The sequence below is a fragment of the Miniopterus natalensis genome, chromosome 4 (assembly GCF_054644295.1).
Source record: "Miniopterus natalensis isolate mMinNat1 chromosome 4, mMinNat1.hap1, whole genome shotgun sequence".
Classification (NCBI taxonomy): Eukaryota; Metazoa; Chordata; class Mammalia; order Chiroptera; family Miniopteridae; genus Miniopterus; species Miniopterus natalensis.
This window is the reverse complement of record NC_142084.1, coordinates 47,847,630-47,866,982: the sequence shown is the minus strand read 5'-3', so window position 1 is coordinate 47,866,982 and position 19,353 is coordinate 47,847,630. Positions and strand designations below refer to the sequence as shown.

The following is a 19,353-nucleotide window of genomic DNA, read 5'->3' as shown; positions in this document are numbered from 1 at the left end:
ATCATAGGTAATGATTTTCCTCTATAGGGACTCAAAGAAAGTTTTTAATGAAATCACTTAACCAGGGTTAAACTATAACTTGCTTCTAGGAGATGCTATTTTTTGATCAAGGATTACTTATAAAGAGCCACACTAAGGGTCTCAACCAACTCAATGCAGAAGACTTAAATCTGTATGGTTGTCGAAGAAATGACTGTGTTTTATGTATCAGAATTTTTCTGTACATTTAGGAAGAGGACAACTACTTGTCATTTTATCATATTAAATATGGAGAGCCTTTTCTTGGCAAGACCATGATTTGAAAGTGGTCCATGTGTGTATCAGAATAGAGAAGGAAGTTCAGTTATTAGAACTGGTAAAGGACACGTGGTATGGAATAGCCTTGTTTAAGAATTTCTTAGCTAAAGAAACCCCACACTCTGTTAAATACAAGACTGGAAAACTATGATGTTGAGAGACTGCAGACAGGATGTTCTTCAACGATATTTTAGAGGGCAATTGTGATACGGGTCTCACACTGATTCTGGTTCAGGGAGCAGCACCTCTTACAACTGGCCAATGGTATTTCTAATACAAAAGTAGAGTGATGAAATCTGCCCTATTGATGACCCAAATTAAGGTAAGATCTAGAGGAAAAAACGTTCATTACTTTTGGACTGTGATAGAGCCTAGTGGTTAAATCAAGTCAGGAGTATGTTGGTAGAAGGATAGGGAAGTCTCTGAAAGAGGAAGTGCTGTTAGAGCTTTTATAAAACCTCTGAACTGGATATGAGTGCAGACCACATGCCATTAACACTTCAGACACAAAATCAATGTTATTCTCAAATACTAAATAAATGTTATTCAACCACAAAATGGCTCCTCATTTTATATTTTCTATTAGGAGGAGTAAAGTCCCATGCAATGTAATTATGTTTTCGTACGAATCTAAACTCTGATACTGTTTTGGTTTTTTGAAACTTTAAAGCAAAAAATTAATAAAAGTTTGTTTTTAATAAAAGGAAACACTCAAGTAGTACAGAAGAATGCAAAGTAAAAAGCAAAAATTCCCCTAACCTATTCCTTTCAACTTCCCAATTCCTCTCCATAGATTGCTGCTGTTAAAGTTTTTCAAATATATTTACTACGCAGATATAAACTTCACATTACTAATTTTAAAATGTTTCACTTAAATAAAATATAGACATTGTGATATAAGCTATCCTTTTCATCTATCACATCTTGCACATCCTTCTACACCAAAACATAAATATCTACCTAATTTTATTTAAACTCTCTTATGGTATTCCACTGTATAGACAGATATACCATAATTAAGTGCACCTGTCACCCGATAAAACATTTGCCTTTTTCAAATTTTTACCATTACATACAATGAAACAACAAATATTTTTTCACATATATCTTTGAATAAGCCCTGTGATAAATTTTTCTAAGTGTAATTGCTAGATCCAAAGACATGAGCATTTTTAATTTCCTTCCAAAAAGGTTACATTAATTTACAGTTCCACAAATGACATATAGGAGATTTTCCTATACCCTTGCCATCATCGATAAGCAAATTTTTTCCAGTGTGATAGGTCCAAAACAGTATCTTGCTTTAATTTAATTTCTTCATTAATCAAGAAGACTGAACATCCTTGCATGTTGTCTGGCTATTTTTATGTTTTTATGGATTGTTTATGTCTTTTACACATTTGTCTTTATCTTTTTATTAATTCATAAGAGAACTCCAGGTTTTTAAGAATGTCTGCCCTTTATCAAACTTGTAGCAAATACTCCCTTACTTCTCAGCATATTTTTTAGCATTTGTTGTTTAATGAACTTGGTATTTTAATTTTTATGTAGTCAAATATATCAATCTTTTCTTTTTTTAGCTTTTGAGACTTATGTAAATCACATTTAGAAAGACATTCCCTTGATCAAATTAATTTTTAAAATCCATTGATATTTTCATTGCTTTTCTAGTTTCATTTTTAATACTTGCATATTTGGTCTATTTGTGATTTTATTCTTGTATAAAAGCGAGGCAGAGATTGGATTTATCTTTAACCAAATTACTAGCCAATTATCCCACATGTTGAAGAATAATTCATTCATCTTTTTACCCTACTGATTTGAAAACAAATTTTAACCTAACTAAATGTATTTATACATTTGGGTTTTTGCTAAAGTCTCCATTTGGTTCTACTTGATCTATTTCAGAGTCAATACTAAACTATTTTAACAACTGTGCATTTCCTATTATGTTTTAATATTTGGGAATAAGGGGTAGTTTCCCTATCCACCCCACATCAATATTTGTCCCCTTGGGATTCTTCTAGCTATTTGCACATATTTATTTCGCTGGATAAACTTTAAAACCAGTTTGTTATATTAGTGTTGTCAGTATTGATTAAAATTATATTTAATTACAGTTGTCTTCTTACAGGTCCTATATAGTCCTTAGGCTTATTCAAAGCCATTTTGTACCATATTTGCTATCATAAGTTACTATTTACTTAATATTTTTTACTGCTATTATAAATGGATTCTTTATAGAGTACTGTTTAAAACCAGAAAACATCATGCTGAAATTTGTGTCTAGTGATTTTCTTGTGTATTCACCATATTACCATATTTTAAAAATATAAGTACTCCTTCTTTTCAGTATTAGTACATCATACTTTTCATTTTTCAACATTGGTTGGTATTTCCAGAATGTCAAGTGTCAAGCAATTGTGATGTCTGACTCTATTAGGAACTTTTCAAATGTTTAGCATAATGATGCATCTTGATTAGAATTTCTTTCTAATAAGATTAAGAAAGTATCCATCTATTCCTACCTCATCAAGTTTGTTTTTTTAAATCAGAAAGGACTGTTTAACTTTATCAAATGCTTTTTTATCATCTTTTGAGATCATTATAATTTACTCTAAGTTGAGCAGATCAGTCTGATGAAGGCTGTGCTCTAAGGGTATCTTATGAGACATCCAGCACGAGGAAGACAGGGGAAGATACACAAAGCCAGAATATTTGTAGTAGGCAGGGACTGATACTTGTGGTCAAAAACAATCCAGCAGCCCCCCTTAATTCCTTTTGCTACAAATGGGGAATACTTCTGATGTCATGCAGGACCAAACTTAGGGGAAAGAACAGACACAGACATTGCTATCTGTGATCACCGCCATACTCTAATTCCAGTTCAGTGATCCCAGTAGTCCTTAACACAGTAATGTATATAACATTTCCTGAGCATTCCTAAGAGAAGCCAATTAAGGCATTAGTTGTCTCTTAATAGTAACAGATCTACCTATAAACATTTTGTACATAAAATCTCTATCCAAAATATCTGCAGAACACAAAAGCTATATAAAGAACGAAATACTGTACATAAAACATGTAAGACACACATGGGATCAATAAGTGAAACCAAACCTGTACAATTCCAGGTTGAGAGCCTGTTACAGTTTGCCCTTGAAAGTCCAGTTAAATCAAGTAGTATATTTGCTTTGAAAATGGCAGACATTTTGGGACTGACCAAGGGAGAAAGGACGCATCTGTCCCTTTCAAATGAGCATGTAGAAAAGGGCAAAGGGGAGCAATATCCCAAACTTAACAGGCATTCACCCAAGCAACGCGGTTTCCGTAAGACTTTGGCATGTTCAAAGAGGGAGACCTTTAGAAGGTTGAAAGGGAAAGTTCCTTGGATTGCCACATCCGAATGGGGCAATAAAAGGTTGTATATTGATGTTTGGATGTCAAACATCACCTTCACTTCCCTAATGGCTAAATCTAAAGTGCTACACCACCAATAAGCCTCGTCACTCTATCGAATTACCCTGCTGCTTTCCTTTTTTGTAAACACATTACTGTCTAACATACTATTTGTTTACTTCTTAAAGTCTATTTTCCTAACTAGACAATAAATCCAACAAAAATTTGAACCTGGCCAGTCCTGCTCCTTGCTACAGCACCCAGGACAATCACTAGCACATAAGAGGTGCTTAGTATATATTTACTAAATGAACTGACTTTTCTCCATCAGTCCATGCTAAACAAAAATCTCAGAAGAGGTCTTTTTCATTCAGAACAAAAATCAGATATTGAAATACAATTTGTAGAATTCAAAAGAGAACTCTCAAGGAATAAAAGAAACTCAACCCAACCTTGGTAAAAAAGGCAGGCTTCAAAGGAAGCTTCACTGCCCACTATTGATAAACAGATACTTCAGGTTTGCAGCAGCAAACATTATTATAATTATTAGATTAACACCTAGCTTCCTGATAACACAGCAGCTGCCCCAGGTAAGATAATAAATAAATCTCCTTAGTCTCATAGGTCTCATAATCTCCTTAAAGAATAAATCAATCACTTTGATTTTCTGAGTGAGGAAAGGATGTGTATGTGTGACAGAACAGAAAAGAAGAAAAACACAGATACACTCCCCATCCAATAAGGAAAAAAATACGGCAAGAACACTACCATTTTGACAGTACACAGAGAATATAACATAAAGAATCAGAAATAAAATGCATATTGATGAACTAAAAAATTAAAGGTAGAGGCAATGAAGGAAACCTGGGATAGAAAAAGCTCCTTCATGATATAATAAGCAAAAATCAAACATACTGAAAATAACAGATGCCTATTTACTACAAGTGAGGAAGTTTAAAATATGAGCCTGGGTTATCTACTACCTTCATGGAAAGATGGATGAGTAGGTGGGAAAGAATAATTTTATTCTCCTTATCCAATACTAGACACTATATTTGGTTTTTTTTAATTTAATTAAAATTAAGTAAAATTTTAAATGCAGACTTAAATCACACTGGCCACATTTCAAGTGCTCAACAGCTTAAAACAATAGCTTAAGCTCAAAGGCTTAATAACGTATTAAGTCAGAGTGGATATACAACATTCCCATCACTGAAGGAAGACCTATAGGACAGCACTGCTTTACACTGTTATACATCCAAGAGCCCTCCGTTACAAGCATAACCAGGAATGAATAGCACCAGTCTATTTTTGGTGACTAATACAGGTATAATTTTAAGACCACATTTTAACAGCATGTACCATGACTATGAAGTCTTAATGCTAACCTGATTATTCCACTTGGGAAACTAAGATTTGTGATATACATCTACTTTCATAACTGTTATTTCCCAAAAATAAAATGAAACTAAATATCTTTTTTCAAAGTACAGTATCTGCAACTAGAGATAAATATTTATACTATATTTTAAATAAAATGAATATGTTTACAGACTCAAAAATCAAGAGTAAAAATAGATTTTCTGGACATACTTATTCAATACTTCTATATGCAATAACAAAGAGTAGGCAACTAAAAGCAAAATATTTCATTCATATCATCAGCAAAAGAAAAGACCACATGGAAACAAAAAGACCCAGACACATCACAGAATCTTGCAAATGAGCTACTGGAATTCAACATACTAAAGCAATTCAATCATTTTTTTCCTAGATGCTCTATAGCTCTAAGTCAAAGGCTTTATTAAGAGGCAATGTGGCCCAAGCAAATACAATTTCAGGAATCTTACATTAGATGATACAATCATCCTTCACATGACAAAATATGCAAAATATACATTATTATTCAGAAACCAAATAATCAGGAAGTCCAAATGATCAAAGTCCAATGTTAAATTCCTCAAGTACTAAAAATATAACAGACTGGAACCTACCTGTTACTAGTTCTGAATCTGCTCCTCCCCACTTATACTACCTCAGACAAGTCTCTTTCTCAGTTTTCTTATCTATATAAATAGTGAGGAAACCAAGCAAAAATTCTGAAGAGTTTATACAAATGGCTAACAGTGCAATTAAAAATGTTTAACAGCATGTCATCAAGAAGACAGTGCATAGCCTGGCCGGGCGTGACTCAGCAGTTGAGAGTTGACCTAGGATCCAGGAGATCGGGGTTCGATTCCCGGTCAGAGCACGTGCCTGGGTTTCGGGCTTGATCAATGACTCTCTCATCATTGATGTTTCTATCTCTCTCTCCCTCTCCTTTCCTCTCTCTGAAATCAATAAAGATATATTGTTTTTTAAAAAAGAAAAGACAGTGCATAAATATAACAATTATATATGAGACTTCAACAAAATGACTATGATTCTGTAATAATACTCCTAACTATAGTACTAAAGAATTGCAAGATCCTAACTACACTTCTGAAATATCATAAAAGAGCAATTTTTGTCTGTTATAATACTATTTTATTCTGATTCTCAAACAGCTGTATGGCCTACAAGATCATTCAGTTAGGCAAAATAGTCAAATGAACAGAACATCAAAATTCAACCCTATTAAAAATTAAATTGTAGATACACCCATCAAAAAATGGGTGTCTATGTCTTCCAGCACAAAAATTGAAGGAGCTAATGGGTCAAAATGGCTTTCTGAGATGCCACGCACACTTAACAATGGCCTTAACTTCCCTAGCTCTTTGAAGGCTATTATTGGGCAAGAAAAAAAATCAGTAATCTGATGACCTTCTGAGCAAAATTAAAGAACCTTGATTTCGGTTTTCACTCACAAATATAAAAAAGGGCAGCAGGGGGTAGTGGGAAAGGAATCAATTATTCCAAATGGCAATTGATCCTTTTTGTTCCTAGTTTGGGGAGAATTTTTAAAACTGAGGAAAGTGTAATGAAATTATCCTCTCATATCATTTAAGAATAGATGACATGCAGGTGGCTGCCAATTACCTGATGCTATTAGGTGAGCTTTCCCTTTTCAGATGTGGTTGGGAAGTAGGACCAGTCCTTAGAGTACTAAGGGCCATTATTAGAAACTTTTTTATCCCCTAGAGCTGGTAAAACATATTGGAAAAAATAATGGATTTGGTCTGTACACTAAATGTGTCAACTATGATCACATATAACATTTAGTCTAACTCATCAACATCTCCAGGAAAAGTACCTTTATAGTGTTCTGTGGAACTCAGCTATTTTTTAGCTACATCAGTAAGCAGTAATTGCCCTCATTAATTACCCTATTGTATATAACACTAAACTCAGATTCAGACTAGCCCATTAAATATTTTCACCTAAAAGGTAAAAGTCAACACTTCTTTATAGTCTTTATTTTTTTATTATTATTACTTTTATAAATACAATGTTCTCATCCTGTTTTTCTCTAAAACTACTGTCACAGAAAAAAGTTCATAAGAATTCCTTCAAAAGTTGACTCACACCTGGCCAGCCGTCACTCAGCAGTTGAGCATCAACCTATGATCCAGGAGATCGAAGTTCAATTCCTGGTCAGGGCACACATCCCAGTTGTGGGCTCCATCCTCAGTGTGGGGCCTGCAGGAGGCAGCCGATCAATGACTCTCTCATGACTGATGTTTCTATCTCTCTCCCTTCCTCTCTCTGAAATCAATAACAATATATATTTTTTAAAAAAGTTGACTCACATAAAAGTAAAATACAATTATAATCCATCTAAGAAAAAACTTAATTCTAGCATTGTCTTTTATGTTAGATAAAAAGAGGCCATATTTCATCAAATCTAAGACTGATTTTATACACCATGAAGACAAAAGCACCACCAAATAATTGTAAAAATGTCATCAATTAGTCCCAACTTTTCAAAAATGTTAAAATGTAAAAAAGTGTCCATTTCAGAACTGACATTAGCTGTACTGTATGCATGATAATGAATGAATAAACAAAGAAACCTTCCCTGAGCCCCTACTATGTAACCAACACTGGGAAAAAATAAATGCCAAGCAACAGACCTCATCCTTTCACTGGGAAAATTAATATTCTCTTTACCTGTCATCTATCCATCTTTCAATCTCAGTTCAAGCCATGAGCCTTCCTCGACCCCTTTCACTCAGTCTTATGATTTCTTTTATCCTGTACCATTCACTTGACGTGCAATCATTATCTCTCCAGTGTTATTTTGCTTTTGGCATAAGTGTGTATGCTCACTCTCTAGCTAAATTCCTCTTTAACAGACATTAGTCTTTATTCTCTAAAGCAATACGAACTCACTTATTAAAATCTACTGGGGAGTGGGGGAATCTAATAAATGCAATGTTTTCTGTGTAACAGTCATATATGTGTATATACACAAGACATAAATGGATACTCTAGTGAATAAAACAGTTTTTATTTGAAGTTTAAGGGATCGTTAATGCTTAATATAAGCTTTATTGAAATAATTTTGTGCAATGAAACACGAAATATTAGTATCTTTCAAAAATGCATTTTTAAAGAGCTCCAAATATTAATAAAGATCACCTTCTTTCAAGTATATAAATCATTTCTTAAATATCAGGCATTTTGAAAAGGATGTTATTAAGTGCCATCAGTATTCTAAGATACAATATAATAACCCAAATATATCTAGAGTCATAAAAAGTTGATGTTGAAAAAGGCCTGAATTTAGGACAAAACTTATAAACCAAGTTAGGTCTTGAAAACAACATATCCAGTAAACAATTATTAAGTGTAAACCAAGTGCAATATAATTTCATAGAAAGTGAGAGATCAAAAAGATATGAAATAATGCACTGTAATCTGCCAGATATTTCCATATCCTCATGCTAAAATGTTTTAGGATATGTGTCTGCACTGCCATAATCAGAAACGGAATACAGTGTATTCAATCTAACTACAAAGAACATTTGTTTTCAAATATAATATAGGCAGTCTCCAAATTATGAAGGTAAATTTACCAAAAATTGCCTACAACCATTAATTTTTTTCCTTGGTCATGCTGTATTTTATATACAAATACACATTATTATCCTTATTGCAGTATTGTAATCCTAAGCACTGTAATCAAAATTTTTAAATGTTATATAAAACCTTTCGGCTTTTCAGAAAAAAAAACCAAAGAAACAATGGGCACTAATTTATAAAATTCATTTCTAATTAAAAGGCTTTGAAATGTCACAATTCCATAAATGCTTTTATGATTCTAAATTTTTAGTGATATTTATCTGAATGAAGAGTTCAGGGCATAAATTGCTGAGAAGATTTTTCAAAAAGAATCTAATTTTCCAATTCACTGAAACACAAAATAAACCCTATGTGGTTTAATGTAGTTCCAAGGCCATATATGTTGCTTTACATTCACTGTGCAGATTATATATAAACCCTTCTCAGTATTAAAGAAGGGTTTATGTTTAAATAAATAAATAAAAAGCATAGCTCCACTTGGTAGTATTTAATGTCACATATTATGTAATTATGGCATTATGAAAAGAGCCAATTAGACTCTTCCTTTCCATTGCCTCTATAGTTGACTAATCCCTATTTAAGTGATTAATCCCTCTTTTATTCCTCTTCCCCTCACCTATGCTTTTCATTCACGTTATAACCAAATTTTGTGAAGAGACTGTTCCAATTATCGAAGGTTTAATTCTAAATGTACAATCTCAAGGTTACTTCACCCATACACTTCCATATACTTCCACTTAGAGATCTGCAACAGTTTAGTACTTAAGTCACCAGGATCTAACTTTCCAACAACAGAAAAGATTGAATAGGCTAGATACAAGGAGGCAATATTCCTGCTTGAGAAACAGACCAAATGGAGGTAAAAATTAAGCTCAGCATACCTGAAGACCAATAGACACCTGTCTAGAATGAGACACTTTATAAAGAGGTAGGACATAAACCTTGGTTAAATTGGGCATGTCTATGTTGTAGAGATCGCTAAAGATCCAGCACAAACTCTCAAACTTTTTTAACTGCTTTGCCCATTTTAATTGATGTATATACCTTTAAGCAAAGACAACATGGATAGTATACCTCATTAATTTTCTTCAGAAAACATATTTTGTTACCACTAACCCTAGCTGGTGTCTCCTGAACAAAACAATACATACAACACCAACTAGAGTTATAACAAAAGAGGGAACACTTCCTAGGAGTGAATTGTCATTTTCTTAAAAAACAAATCTGAGCTAAGAAATAGGATTATCCCAAAAGTGATCAAAGAAATAGAAATCTAATTAGCCAGTTCACGGGGAGGCTGAAAGTAGAAGATACTAGATTTAGACCCAAGGACACAGAAATCCATGTACAAGCTAGAATAAAAAAGATGAATTTACAAGTAAACAGAGGAAGCCAGCCAGTAAAGAAAGAAAAAATGACACTCAGAAAACTATGAGAATGTTCAAGAGGCAGATAAAACAAACAGCAAGGCCATCGTCCACAGCTGCCCTAATTCTTAATGGCTTTCCTATGCTAGTTTAGAGCAAATCCCCACTCTCTTGAAGTAATTTGCATCTGCGTTGTTCACAACCACACAACTGCAACCTAAGTTATATGTGGTAACTTCTTCCAGTGTTCCCCTTTCTCCCTCTATAGTGGGTAACTACTATTACTGACTGACAGCATCCCCCTCTGAAAAGCATATAAGCCTCCCTTTCCTGTGACAGAGAACCCATTCCTGCGGTCTGCCTGGGGTTGATACCACCCACTCAACCCCTACCCTTCTCAAACATGCACACACTCATACTCCCTTTCTGGCAACTGCTCCTATACACTCCCGCCCTCACACTAGCCCATGTGCTTTCTCTCAAGCACACACTTGCCTACATACTCTCCCACACAAATAGGAGTGACTATATGACTCATGCCCAAGCAATACAAATACCCATTCCACTAGCCTTGGTAATTTGTTCAGGGCTGTGTACAAGGCCCCATGTAAACCAGTAAAAGTCCTCCCCATGACTTTCATACAGGACAATCAGTAGCCAAATTGCCAGCCCAATGCAGAAACATACCTACTGAGTGACAGAGAACACAGTCTTAAAGAGACTGATTACTTGCAGCCAAACCACCCGGGGTGACAAGGACTGTCTTTCTCTGCCATTGAGCCTGAGGGTTCCCGATACACTCTTCAGAGCCCTAAGTCAAATAATGAGGGCAGACCAGAGAACTCATTCCTCTATTTCTGGCAACAGAGAGGTCTAAAGAACCAAGAACTTTTAGTAAGTTTACTTAATTGTATGACTATAAAGTGAACAGCTAGTCAAGAATACAAAATTGCTCCTCCGCTGGACCCTGACTCCACTTGAGGCCAACTGCCTGAAGCTGACGTTTAAACTGAGGACTGATCTTTAAGTCGAAGGCTGCTTTCTCCGTTTGCTGCCTCCCACCCCCAACCTGTGTCTTTTTGCCAAACTGTCTGCCTCTCCCCAAAGATTCTGATTGGGCTAGAGGCTGAGCACCTTTGGGAACATTTAAATGAATGTGTGCACAATGCAAAGTGTCTTTAAAAGCATGTTCTGATATAAAAAAAAGAAAAAGAATACAAAATTGAAAAATAAAGACTATAAATTGCCTCTTCCATCCTTCCCTGAGATCCCCCTCAGTACTGGTACAAAAAGGAAAGGACAAGCCCACTGTTCCAAGTTTGAAAAGCTAACATATATTCCCACCAAAAATGTAATTTTCTAGTATGAGCCAAGCATAATATACTCACACAATTCAACAGCACTTCCAATAATTTTGATACCCCAGGAAGAACAATTACCAAGTATTACAGTTAGAAGTAACCTTAGAAATTATCCAGATGAATCCTCCAAACAATCCTCCCTTTTACTTAAGAAAGGTAAGGCATGGCAAAAGTATGCCCAATAAAATTTAGAAGTCTTCAAATTTATGGATCAGATACAGGGCAAATGAGATCACTATTAGTGCCACAATATATTTTAGAACATCCAAATTAGGTTTAGTAACAAATCTAAGTACTTACGTTAAGAAGTAATTCATCTTTTGTTTTAATAAGAGGAAAATTCTTATTTTCCTTCTCAATTTGTAAATCGTCCTCTCCATCGGACAGCACTGGAGGAAGCAATATTTGAGAGGAAGAGGAAGATGAGGAAGATGATGAGGAAGATGAAGAGCTTGAACTATCTGAATCTGTCTCACTGTAGGAAAGAAAAAGTTGAAAACTTAGTAAGTAATATGATGGTATTAACATATTTATTCGACTAGGAAATATCTACTTGAATACATGTTCACTGTTGCTAATATAATTCAAAAGCTAGCATTTGAAGTTGACTGTGGTATTTGGAGAGTAGTCCTTAACCCACTAATAACATTTTCAAAACCCCTGCTATAACTGCAACCCACCTATTACAGTAGCCTTATACATCACACATCTGTCTTCATATAATTAAGTATGTGACAAATCCCTGACAGAAGAGAGCTCTGGTTGATACACATCTCTTATTGGTCACCAATGACCAGCCCACTTAATTGCCAATAGTTTCTTCTGAGTCTTTAGACAACTTGAAAACTCAAAAGTTACCAAACTTGTTGACCATTCTATTCTCTGAAAACTCCTTTAGCCTGTGACTTCCACAGCAATTCTTATTACCAGTAACCCTCCTCTGAGTTTAAGTTTTGTTTGCTGGCTACCTCCTTGTAAGTTGTTTCTGAAAGTCCCATCCTTATTCTCTTCTCTCTGTATTCTTCCCATGGATAAGCTCATGCACTCCAATGTTTTCAGTCACCATCCACATGCAGATAACTCCTAAATCTTCAGCACTGATATCTCTAAATTCCAGCCCTAATCTCTAATCTCCAGGCCACCTCAGTATGAATGACCTACGCTTTACCTCACACTAGGAACAAGTTAAAAGGAAAAAAACCCCTGTATTTTCCTTACTGAATCACTTCTCTCCTTGAGCTTCTATTTTATTACTTAGTCTTTAATCCAGTTACTATAGGTAGAAACCTTGGAAACACTTTGAGTTACTGCATTCTCACAGTCAACGATAAAATCCTATCTTCAGATTAGTAAACATCACTCCCATTCCACTTCATCCCATTTCCACCGCTACTCCTATTTCAAATACTTATTTCTCACATGCTTTTCTGTAATAATTGTATAAGTGATGTAAATACTAGTCTCTCCCCACAACAATCACCCCTTCACCCTATTGATGTCTTGCTATTACCTTCACCCTCTCATGACCTTTCATCTTAATCAGTCCACACTCTTTGCTTTAAAAAAAGCCATTCAAGCAATCCCTATGTTCACTGCAGCATTATTCATAGTGGCCGAGACATGGAAACAACTGGAGTGTCCTTCAATAGGTAATTGGATTAAGAAGATATGGTACAAATATACAATGGGCTACTACTCAGCCGCAAGAAAAGATGAAATACTGCCATTTGCAACTACATGGGTGGATCTTGAGAATTTCATGGTAAGAGAAATGTCAGAAAAAGTTAAGAACCATATGATTTCACTCATATGTGTGATATAAAACAAAGCAACAAATGAACAAACAAGAAAAACAAACAAACAAAACTGATAGAGATGACAGTATGGTGGTTACCGGAGGGAAGCAGGTCAAATATATGGTCACAGAAGATGGCTTGACTTTGGATGGTGGGAACACAATGCAATATACTGATCATGTACCACAGAAATGTACACCTGAAACCTATATAATTTTATTAACCAGTGTTACCTCAATCATTTTAAAAAAAATAAACAACCATTCATGACTGGACATTAGATGTGAGAAATTATTAATTTTGTTACATGTGATAATAGTATTATGATTATGTAAGAAAATATCCTCTTAAAGAATGAGAGCTAAACTATTTAGGAATAAAGTATCATGTGTAAATGACTTTGAAAATGGCTCAATAATGTATACATGTGAACCTAATAGTTCTGAAATGTTAATAATTGTTAAATCAAGGTGATGGCTTTATGGGTTTGGACTATTCTTCTTATTTTTTATTAAGAAAATATTAAAACACACAGAAAAACCTTAACTTTTCCCCCCATAAATCTACACTGTGTACAAGTTAAAGGACATGCTCCTTAGCATGACATCTCAGAGACTGTTACAATCAGGTTCCTGGTAACCTTCATAATCCCATCTTATATCACTTCTCACACACATCTAGCAAAGAAGCTCATATAACTTTCCCTTTGTTTGTGCTATTTCCTTTGACTGGAATGTAGAGAAGTTCTATTTCTCCTTATAGGTTCAACTAAAATATTACCTCCTCTAAAGCCACCCCCTACCCACCCGAAGTAGAATTATTTACTTCCTTCCCTATCCCTTAGGGCACTTTTATCAAACTGCCTGTCCCATACTATACCATAATTCATTGATAAATATGTCTTCCCAGCTGGATTATGAAGGGCTTGAAACCAAGACATTAGCTCTGGCAAGTATTGTCTTTCCTCCTGTTACAGGGGGAGATGGGCAAAGGCCAATTTCACCCCTTGGGCTCAGGAACCCATGTCATTTGCAAGTGAACTGCTTCCTATTACTGTAGTATGAATCTTTCCCTCTATCCCAGAGAAATCTCATCAGCATACTAACAATCTGTAGTACCTCTGTTTAATCCCTCCAACTATGGGCTCATTTCTCCCTTTAAAATTTCTTAAAAGGGTTGTTAACACATCCTGTCTCAAAACTTTTATTTCTCTGTCTTTACCCCTAAATTGGCTTCCATCACCACCATTCCTTTAGAAGGTCACCAATAATCTCCATGTTGCCAAGTCTAGTAAACATCTTTCTGTCATCTTACTTAACATCTCAGCAACATCTGACATGGTTCTCCACTCATTTCCTCAAAAACCCACTTTTTGGCATGCACTATGCTACGGTGGTATTCCACCCTCACGTAGAGTCTTCTGTCTTCATGACTTTAAATATGCCCTTCACTTTAACAAGACATAACATTCAAATGCACAGTTTGAACCTTGTTTGAATTCTACCTCAAATAACCAACTGTTAAAAGACAACCTTCAGACAACCAGAAAAATCTAAATACAAATAGAGCATCAGGTGATATTGAGGAATTAGAATTAATTATACTAAGGTTGATAATGACATGGTAGTTATGTAAAAAGTATTTTATCAATTAGAGATGCATAATAAAAAATTTACAGGTAAGGTGGCGTGCTGACTGAGATTTGCTGTAAAACTACCAGGTTAAAAGAAAAAGTTGGAAATGTGAGATAAAACAAGATTAGCAAAATACTGGAAACAAGTTCAGTGATGAGTATATGTCCATTCATTATATTACTCTCTACTTTTTCCAAGTTTGAAAATGTCCCTAATAAAAAGTTAAAGTTTTATCTGAAATCTAATGATGCTGAAATGTACATCTCCAGCCCAGAACTGTCCTTCAAACTCTAAACTCAGTATACTACCACTGCTTGACTGACATCTCCAATTGGCTGTCAGAGAAATCTTATAGTAACTGGCCAAATTAAACATCCCCACTGGTCTCCAACCCTATCTTAGTAAATAGCACCACAATCCACCCAGTTGATGGCTCTTGTCTAGCCCACTGCCGCATCTATTAGCAAGCCTGATCAGTGTGACTTCAAAATGTTAATCCAGACACAACCATGGTCACATCATGGACTCATGCAAAGTCTTTCAACTATTTCCACTCTGGCTTCTCTGCTTTTACTCTTGAACCCAATTCAATTCTTCCTCTACAAAGCAAAGCTTATTAGAATGTTAACCTGTGCACGCCATTGCTCTGCTTAAAATCCTTCAACAGCTTCTCTAGCACTTAGAATTAAAACCTTGACATGGCAACAGTGTCCTACAGGCCTGGGCTCTACTAAGACTTTCTTGGTGCTGTGCTTGTCCCTTCACCGTAATTTTCACCAACTCTACTTATTGATATGTTTACTCATATTTTTCATGTGTGCTGTTTCCCACAAAACACTCAAATACTTGTAAATTTGTAAACAATGATTAGTGTGGGTAAGGAACATCCGACCTACTTAAGTTCCCTCCCACCACAGAAGTGTGACATTTAAAAGATACAGGGAGGCGGGGCAGGGGAGGGAGGCCTTACAAAACGGAATCAGAGCACAGGACACTACTAAATAGCAACGTCCTGTTAATTTCACGAACACATGCTCCCCACAAGGATTATAATAATTAACAAAATTGCCAGGAGCCGATTTGTAAACACATAAAATCCTTTAACTAATCCTCAACTCATGTGGTTCAAAAACACGACCACACGCTAAAGTTGGTGGAAGAATAAAAGATCTGACACAAAACTCAAAAGTTATCTCCACAAAGGGACACGTCGAACTAAGTATTATGGAAATCATCCAAAACCCTCAGGTTTTCTATATTTTAAATGAAAATGCCACGATCTATACATAGCACCTTTCACACTATCAAATTCAGGGGCGAGAGATCTGATTATCGGGCTCAGATTCACCGCGGGATCTGCAGGGAACACCCAGAAATGGGCGGTCCCGGCTACTTGTCAACACGTGCGCAGGGAGCTTCAGGGACCGCCCCTCCCTCCCGGGCGCACGCGGGCCCGTCTCGGCCCCCGGGCACCGGATCCTCCCGCAGGTGACACAGGCCCCGTCCCAGCAGCCTCGGGACCGCAGGCACCCGACCTTTCCGAGTCCGAATCCGAGTCCGAGGTCTCCAAGGAGTCCGCGGTCGGCACCCGCTCCGCAGCGCCCGGGCCGGTGACGCATTTCCCTCCAGGTTCCGGGCCCAACTGTGGCGCGGGGTTCCCGCCGACGGCTGCGCTCGGCACGGCTTCGGGCGGCCGCTCCCTGGCCAGCGGAGCCTCCGCGTCCTGCTCAGTGTCTGGGGACCCCTCGTCCGACTGTGGTGGCGGCGGCGGCTCCGGGACGGGAACGGAGTCCGGGGGCGGCCCCGCCTCACCTTGGCCAGCCCCCAGGCTCGTGCCGCAGAATTTCAGAGTCTCCAGCTGAGCGGCGGCGGCCTCCACCACTTCCATGGCGTCTCAGCAGACGCCCGGGCAGGCTCAGGTTCTTCGCCTTGGACAGGCTGCCGGCTCGCTCTGGAACTACAACCACCTTCGCAGTGGCTAGAACCGCGCCTGGGCCCCACTTTCCGCGCTTCTCCGGTAACTACACGCGGGGTTACCGGGAGACACGCCCCCGGCGTGTACTCAGCGGCACTTCCGGGAGAGCGCGTGACGTAACGGGACGCGAGCGCGCTCGGCGGGGGCGGGGCCGGCCGCCGGACCTTTAGGAGCGGGACCTCGGGCGGCCCTGAGCTCCCCGTTTGCAGCTTTGGACCTGTGTGCGGCTCAACCACACCGTCAGGTGGCTGCACTCAGTCCTGTGCCTGGGGCAGTTGTTTTGCAAGCGAAGATGTGATCGTGCGAGTCTCTGTACTTCAGAAACTCGAGCCAGGAAATCTTGAACACTTTTAGTAAACTTCACTAATATTCGGTTAAATTGGTTGATTGATAGCAAGTACATTGGTCATTGATTCATCTCAAAAAAATTACTATTTTTTTTTTCTTCTCCAAAGCAGCCTCGAATTAAAGAGAACAGTAATGGTGGACTAAATGTTGCTGCTTCACTGATGTCTATCCTGTTGTTGACACTGCTTCGCAAAAAGGGTGGGAAGAGACTAAACTACTTAGCTTGGAAAACCATTACTCCAGATCATAAAGCAAACAAGCAAAATGTTCTTAGGGTTAAGGCAGGGCTCAGAATGTTATGGTTCCCTATTGGAACTTCAACTTGATACATCAGATAGTCCAGTAGTAATAATCATTGTTACCATTTATTAAACATGCATATGTGTCAAGGACTGTGCTAAAGGTTTTATCAATGAGAGCCCTCTGGAGAGGGATTGGTTCCAGGAGCCTGCCCCCCCCACCCCTTCCCCAGCCCCGCCCCTCAGATACCAAATCCAGGAGTGCTCAAGGCCCTTATATGAAATGGCTTAGTATTTGCATATAACCTACACACATCCTCCTGTATTCTAAAAATCATCTATAGAGTACTTATAATACCTAATACAATGTAAATGCCATGTAAATAGTTGTTCTACTGTATCATTTAGGGAATAATAAGAAAAAAAAGGTGGTATGTACTCAGTACAGATACAACTGTCATAGGCCTAACTACATAGTACATGTCAGCAACAATATAACATTTTTTAAAAATATTTTCCATCCGGGGTCAGTTGAATCTATGGGTGCAGAACCTGCAAATACAGAGGGCCTGCTGTATTCAATGAGAATTTATTGTGCCCTCCAGAGTAGTAAACCTTCACAGAAATTCAAGGCAAGAGTAGTTTTAGGGAGTTTACAATTTAATTGAAGTAAAAAGGTCAATGCACAGGAGATAACTAGAAAATTATTTGAAATATGGAGAAGATGCAGGTTCAGTAATAATAGAAAGTTAAGTAAGATTGGTGGGCCATATCCTGGAAACCCTGTGAAGAGAAGCAGGAATTTAAACTTGAGATAGTACACACTAATGCAGTGATTAAGCAGAGCTTGATGGCCCCAGCTAATAGAACTGTGTTCAAATCTCAGCTCTACCATTTCCTTGTTGGTATAACTGTGACCTTGGGCAGGCAGCCTAAGATACCTAATCTCATTTTCAGTACCTACCTGGCACCTTACATAGTTATTACAATATTATTGCCTAAATATTTTTTTGAATGGAAAAAAAACAGAAAACAAATAATAAATTTTTATGAAACAATCACAGCAAAGGAGAAACTATTTACAAATAAAGGTACAGCTGATACCTATGTTATTCATTCTGTTTAAATGAATCTAGTGTTATCTAAGAAAGGCTACTGGTTTCCAATAAAAATCTCTATTGGTTTTGATGCAGGTCACTATTTTGCAATTAAACTAGGTCACTGTTTTGTAATTGCTCCTTTTTCTAAGTGCTTGAATGTATCAAAATGCCTTGAATTTCCTACTTCTAGAACGTGCCTCTACTGCATTATTTCTAACAGCTGCTAGACTTAGCCTGAAGTCTTTAACTCTTTGAAAGAATAAGTAATTTATAGCACTATTATTAAAATTAAGAGTTTATCTTGAATTAAATTATGAGTTAAATACCATATATTTCAAAGATAACATGTAAAAAACCTAAACATTCTTTTAAGTGCAAAAACAAAGTTTATGAGAAGAAATTTATTTTAAAAGTGAACAGAGTTTTGAAACTTCCCCAGCCTCTACTTACGAAGATTGTGAAATTTTTCAAAAAGAAAATATAAACTGCTAACCATCTCTTAGTGCCATTTTCACTAATTTGCAATGTCCTGCAATGTGGTGGTGTGTTGGGAGCCGGTGACGTGTCTGGACATGGTCCACGCCACCTGAGGGTCTGGAGTCAGGGACTCCACCCTCCCCACAATGACCCTTGATATTGAGAGCCCGCTACGTGTCCGGACATGGTCCACGTAGCCTGAGGCTCTGGAGCCAAGGACTCAACCCTCCCCGCAGGTTCCTGTGGGGAGCCGAAATGAAGATAGTTACAAAGGTCTGAGCTCACGCAGGAGGCAGGATGTTTACGCTGAAAGTGTGTTTGTGCAGCCTGGGAAGAACCTTGTATCACCCTCACCT

The 19,353-nt window shown here is 37.3% G+C and overlaps 1 protein-coding gene across 1 annotated transcript in view; it reads right to left on the bottom strand.

The window, feature by feature from the left end:
- NAF1 (nuclear assembly factor 1 ribonucleoprotein) overlaps nucleotides 1–16,884 on the bottom strand; it is a 35,463-nt gene extending 18,579 nt beyond the window's left edge. The window contains exons 1-2 of the mRNA XM_016200258.2: nucleotides 16,394–16,884; nucleotides 11,729–11,903 (exon numbers count right to left, since the gene is read on the bottom strand). Coding sequence (XP_016055744.2) covers nucleotides 11,729–11,903; nucleotides 16,394–16,746 — 528 coding nt within the window. The 5' untranslated portion in view covers nucleotides 16,747–16,884. The remainder of the gene's footprint in view (nucleotides 1–11,728; nucleotides 11,904–16,393) is intronic.
- Nucleotides 16,885–19,353: the final 2,469 nt, after the last annotated feature.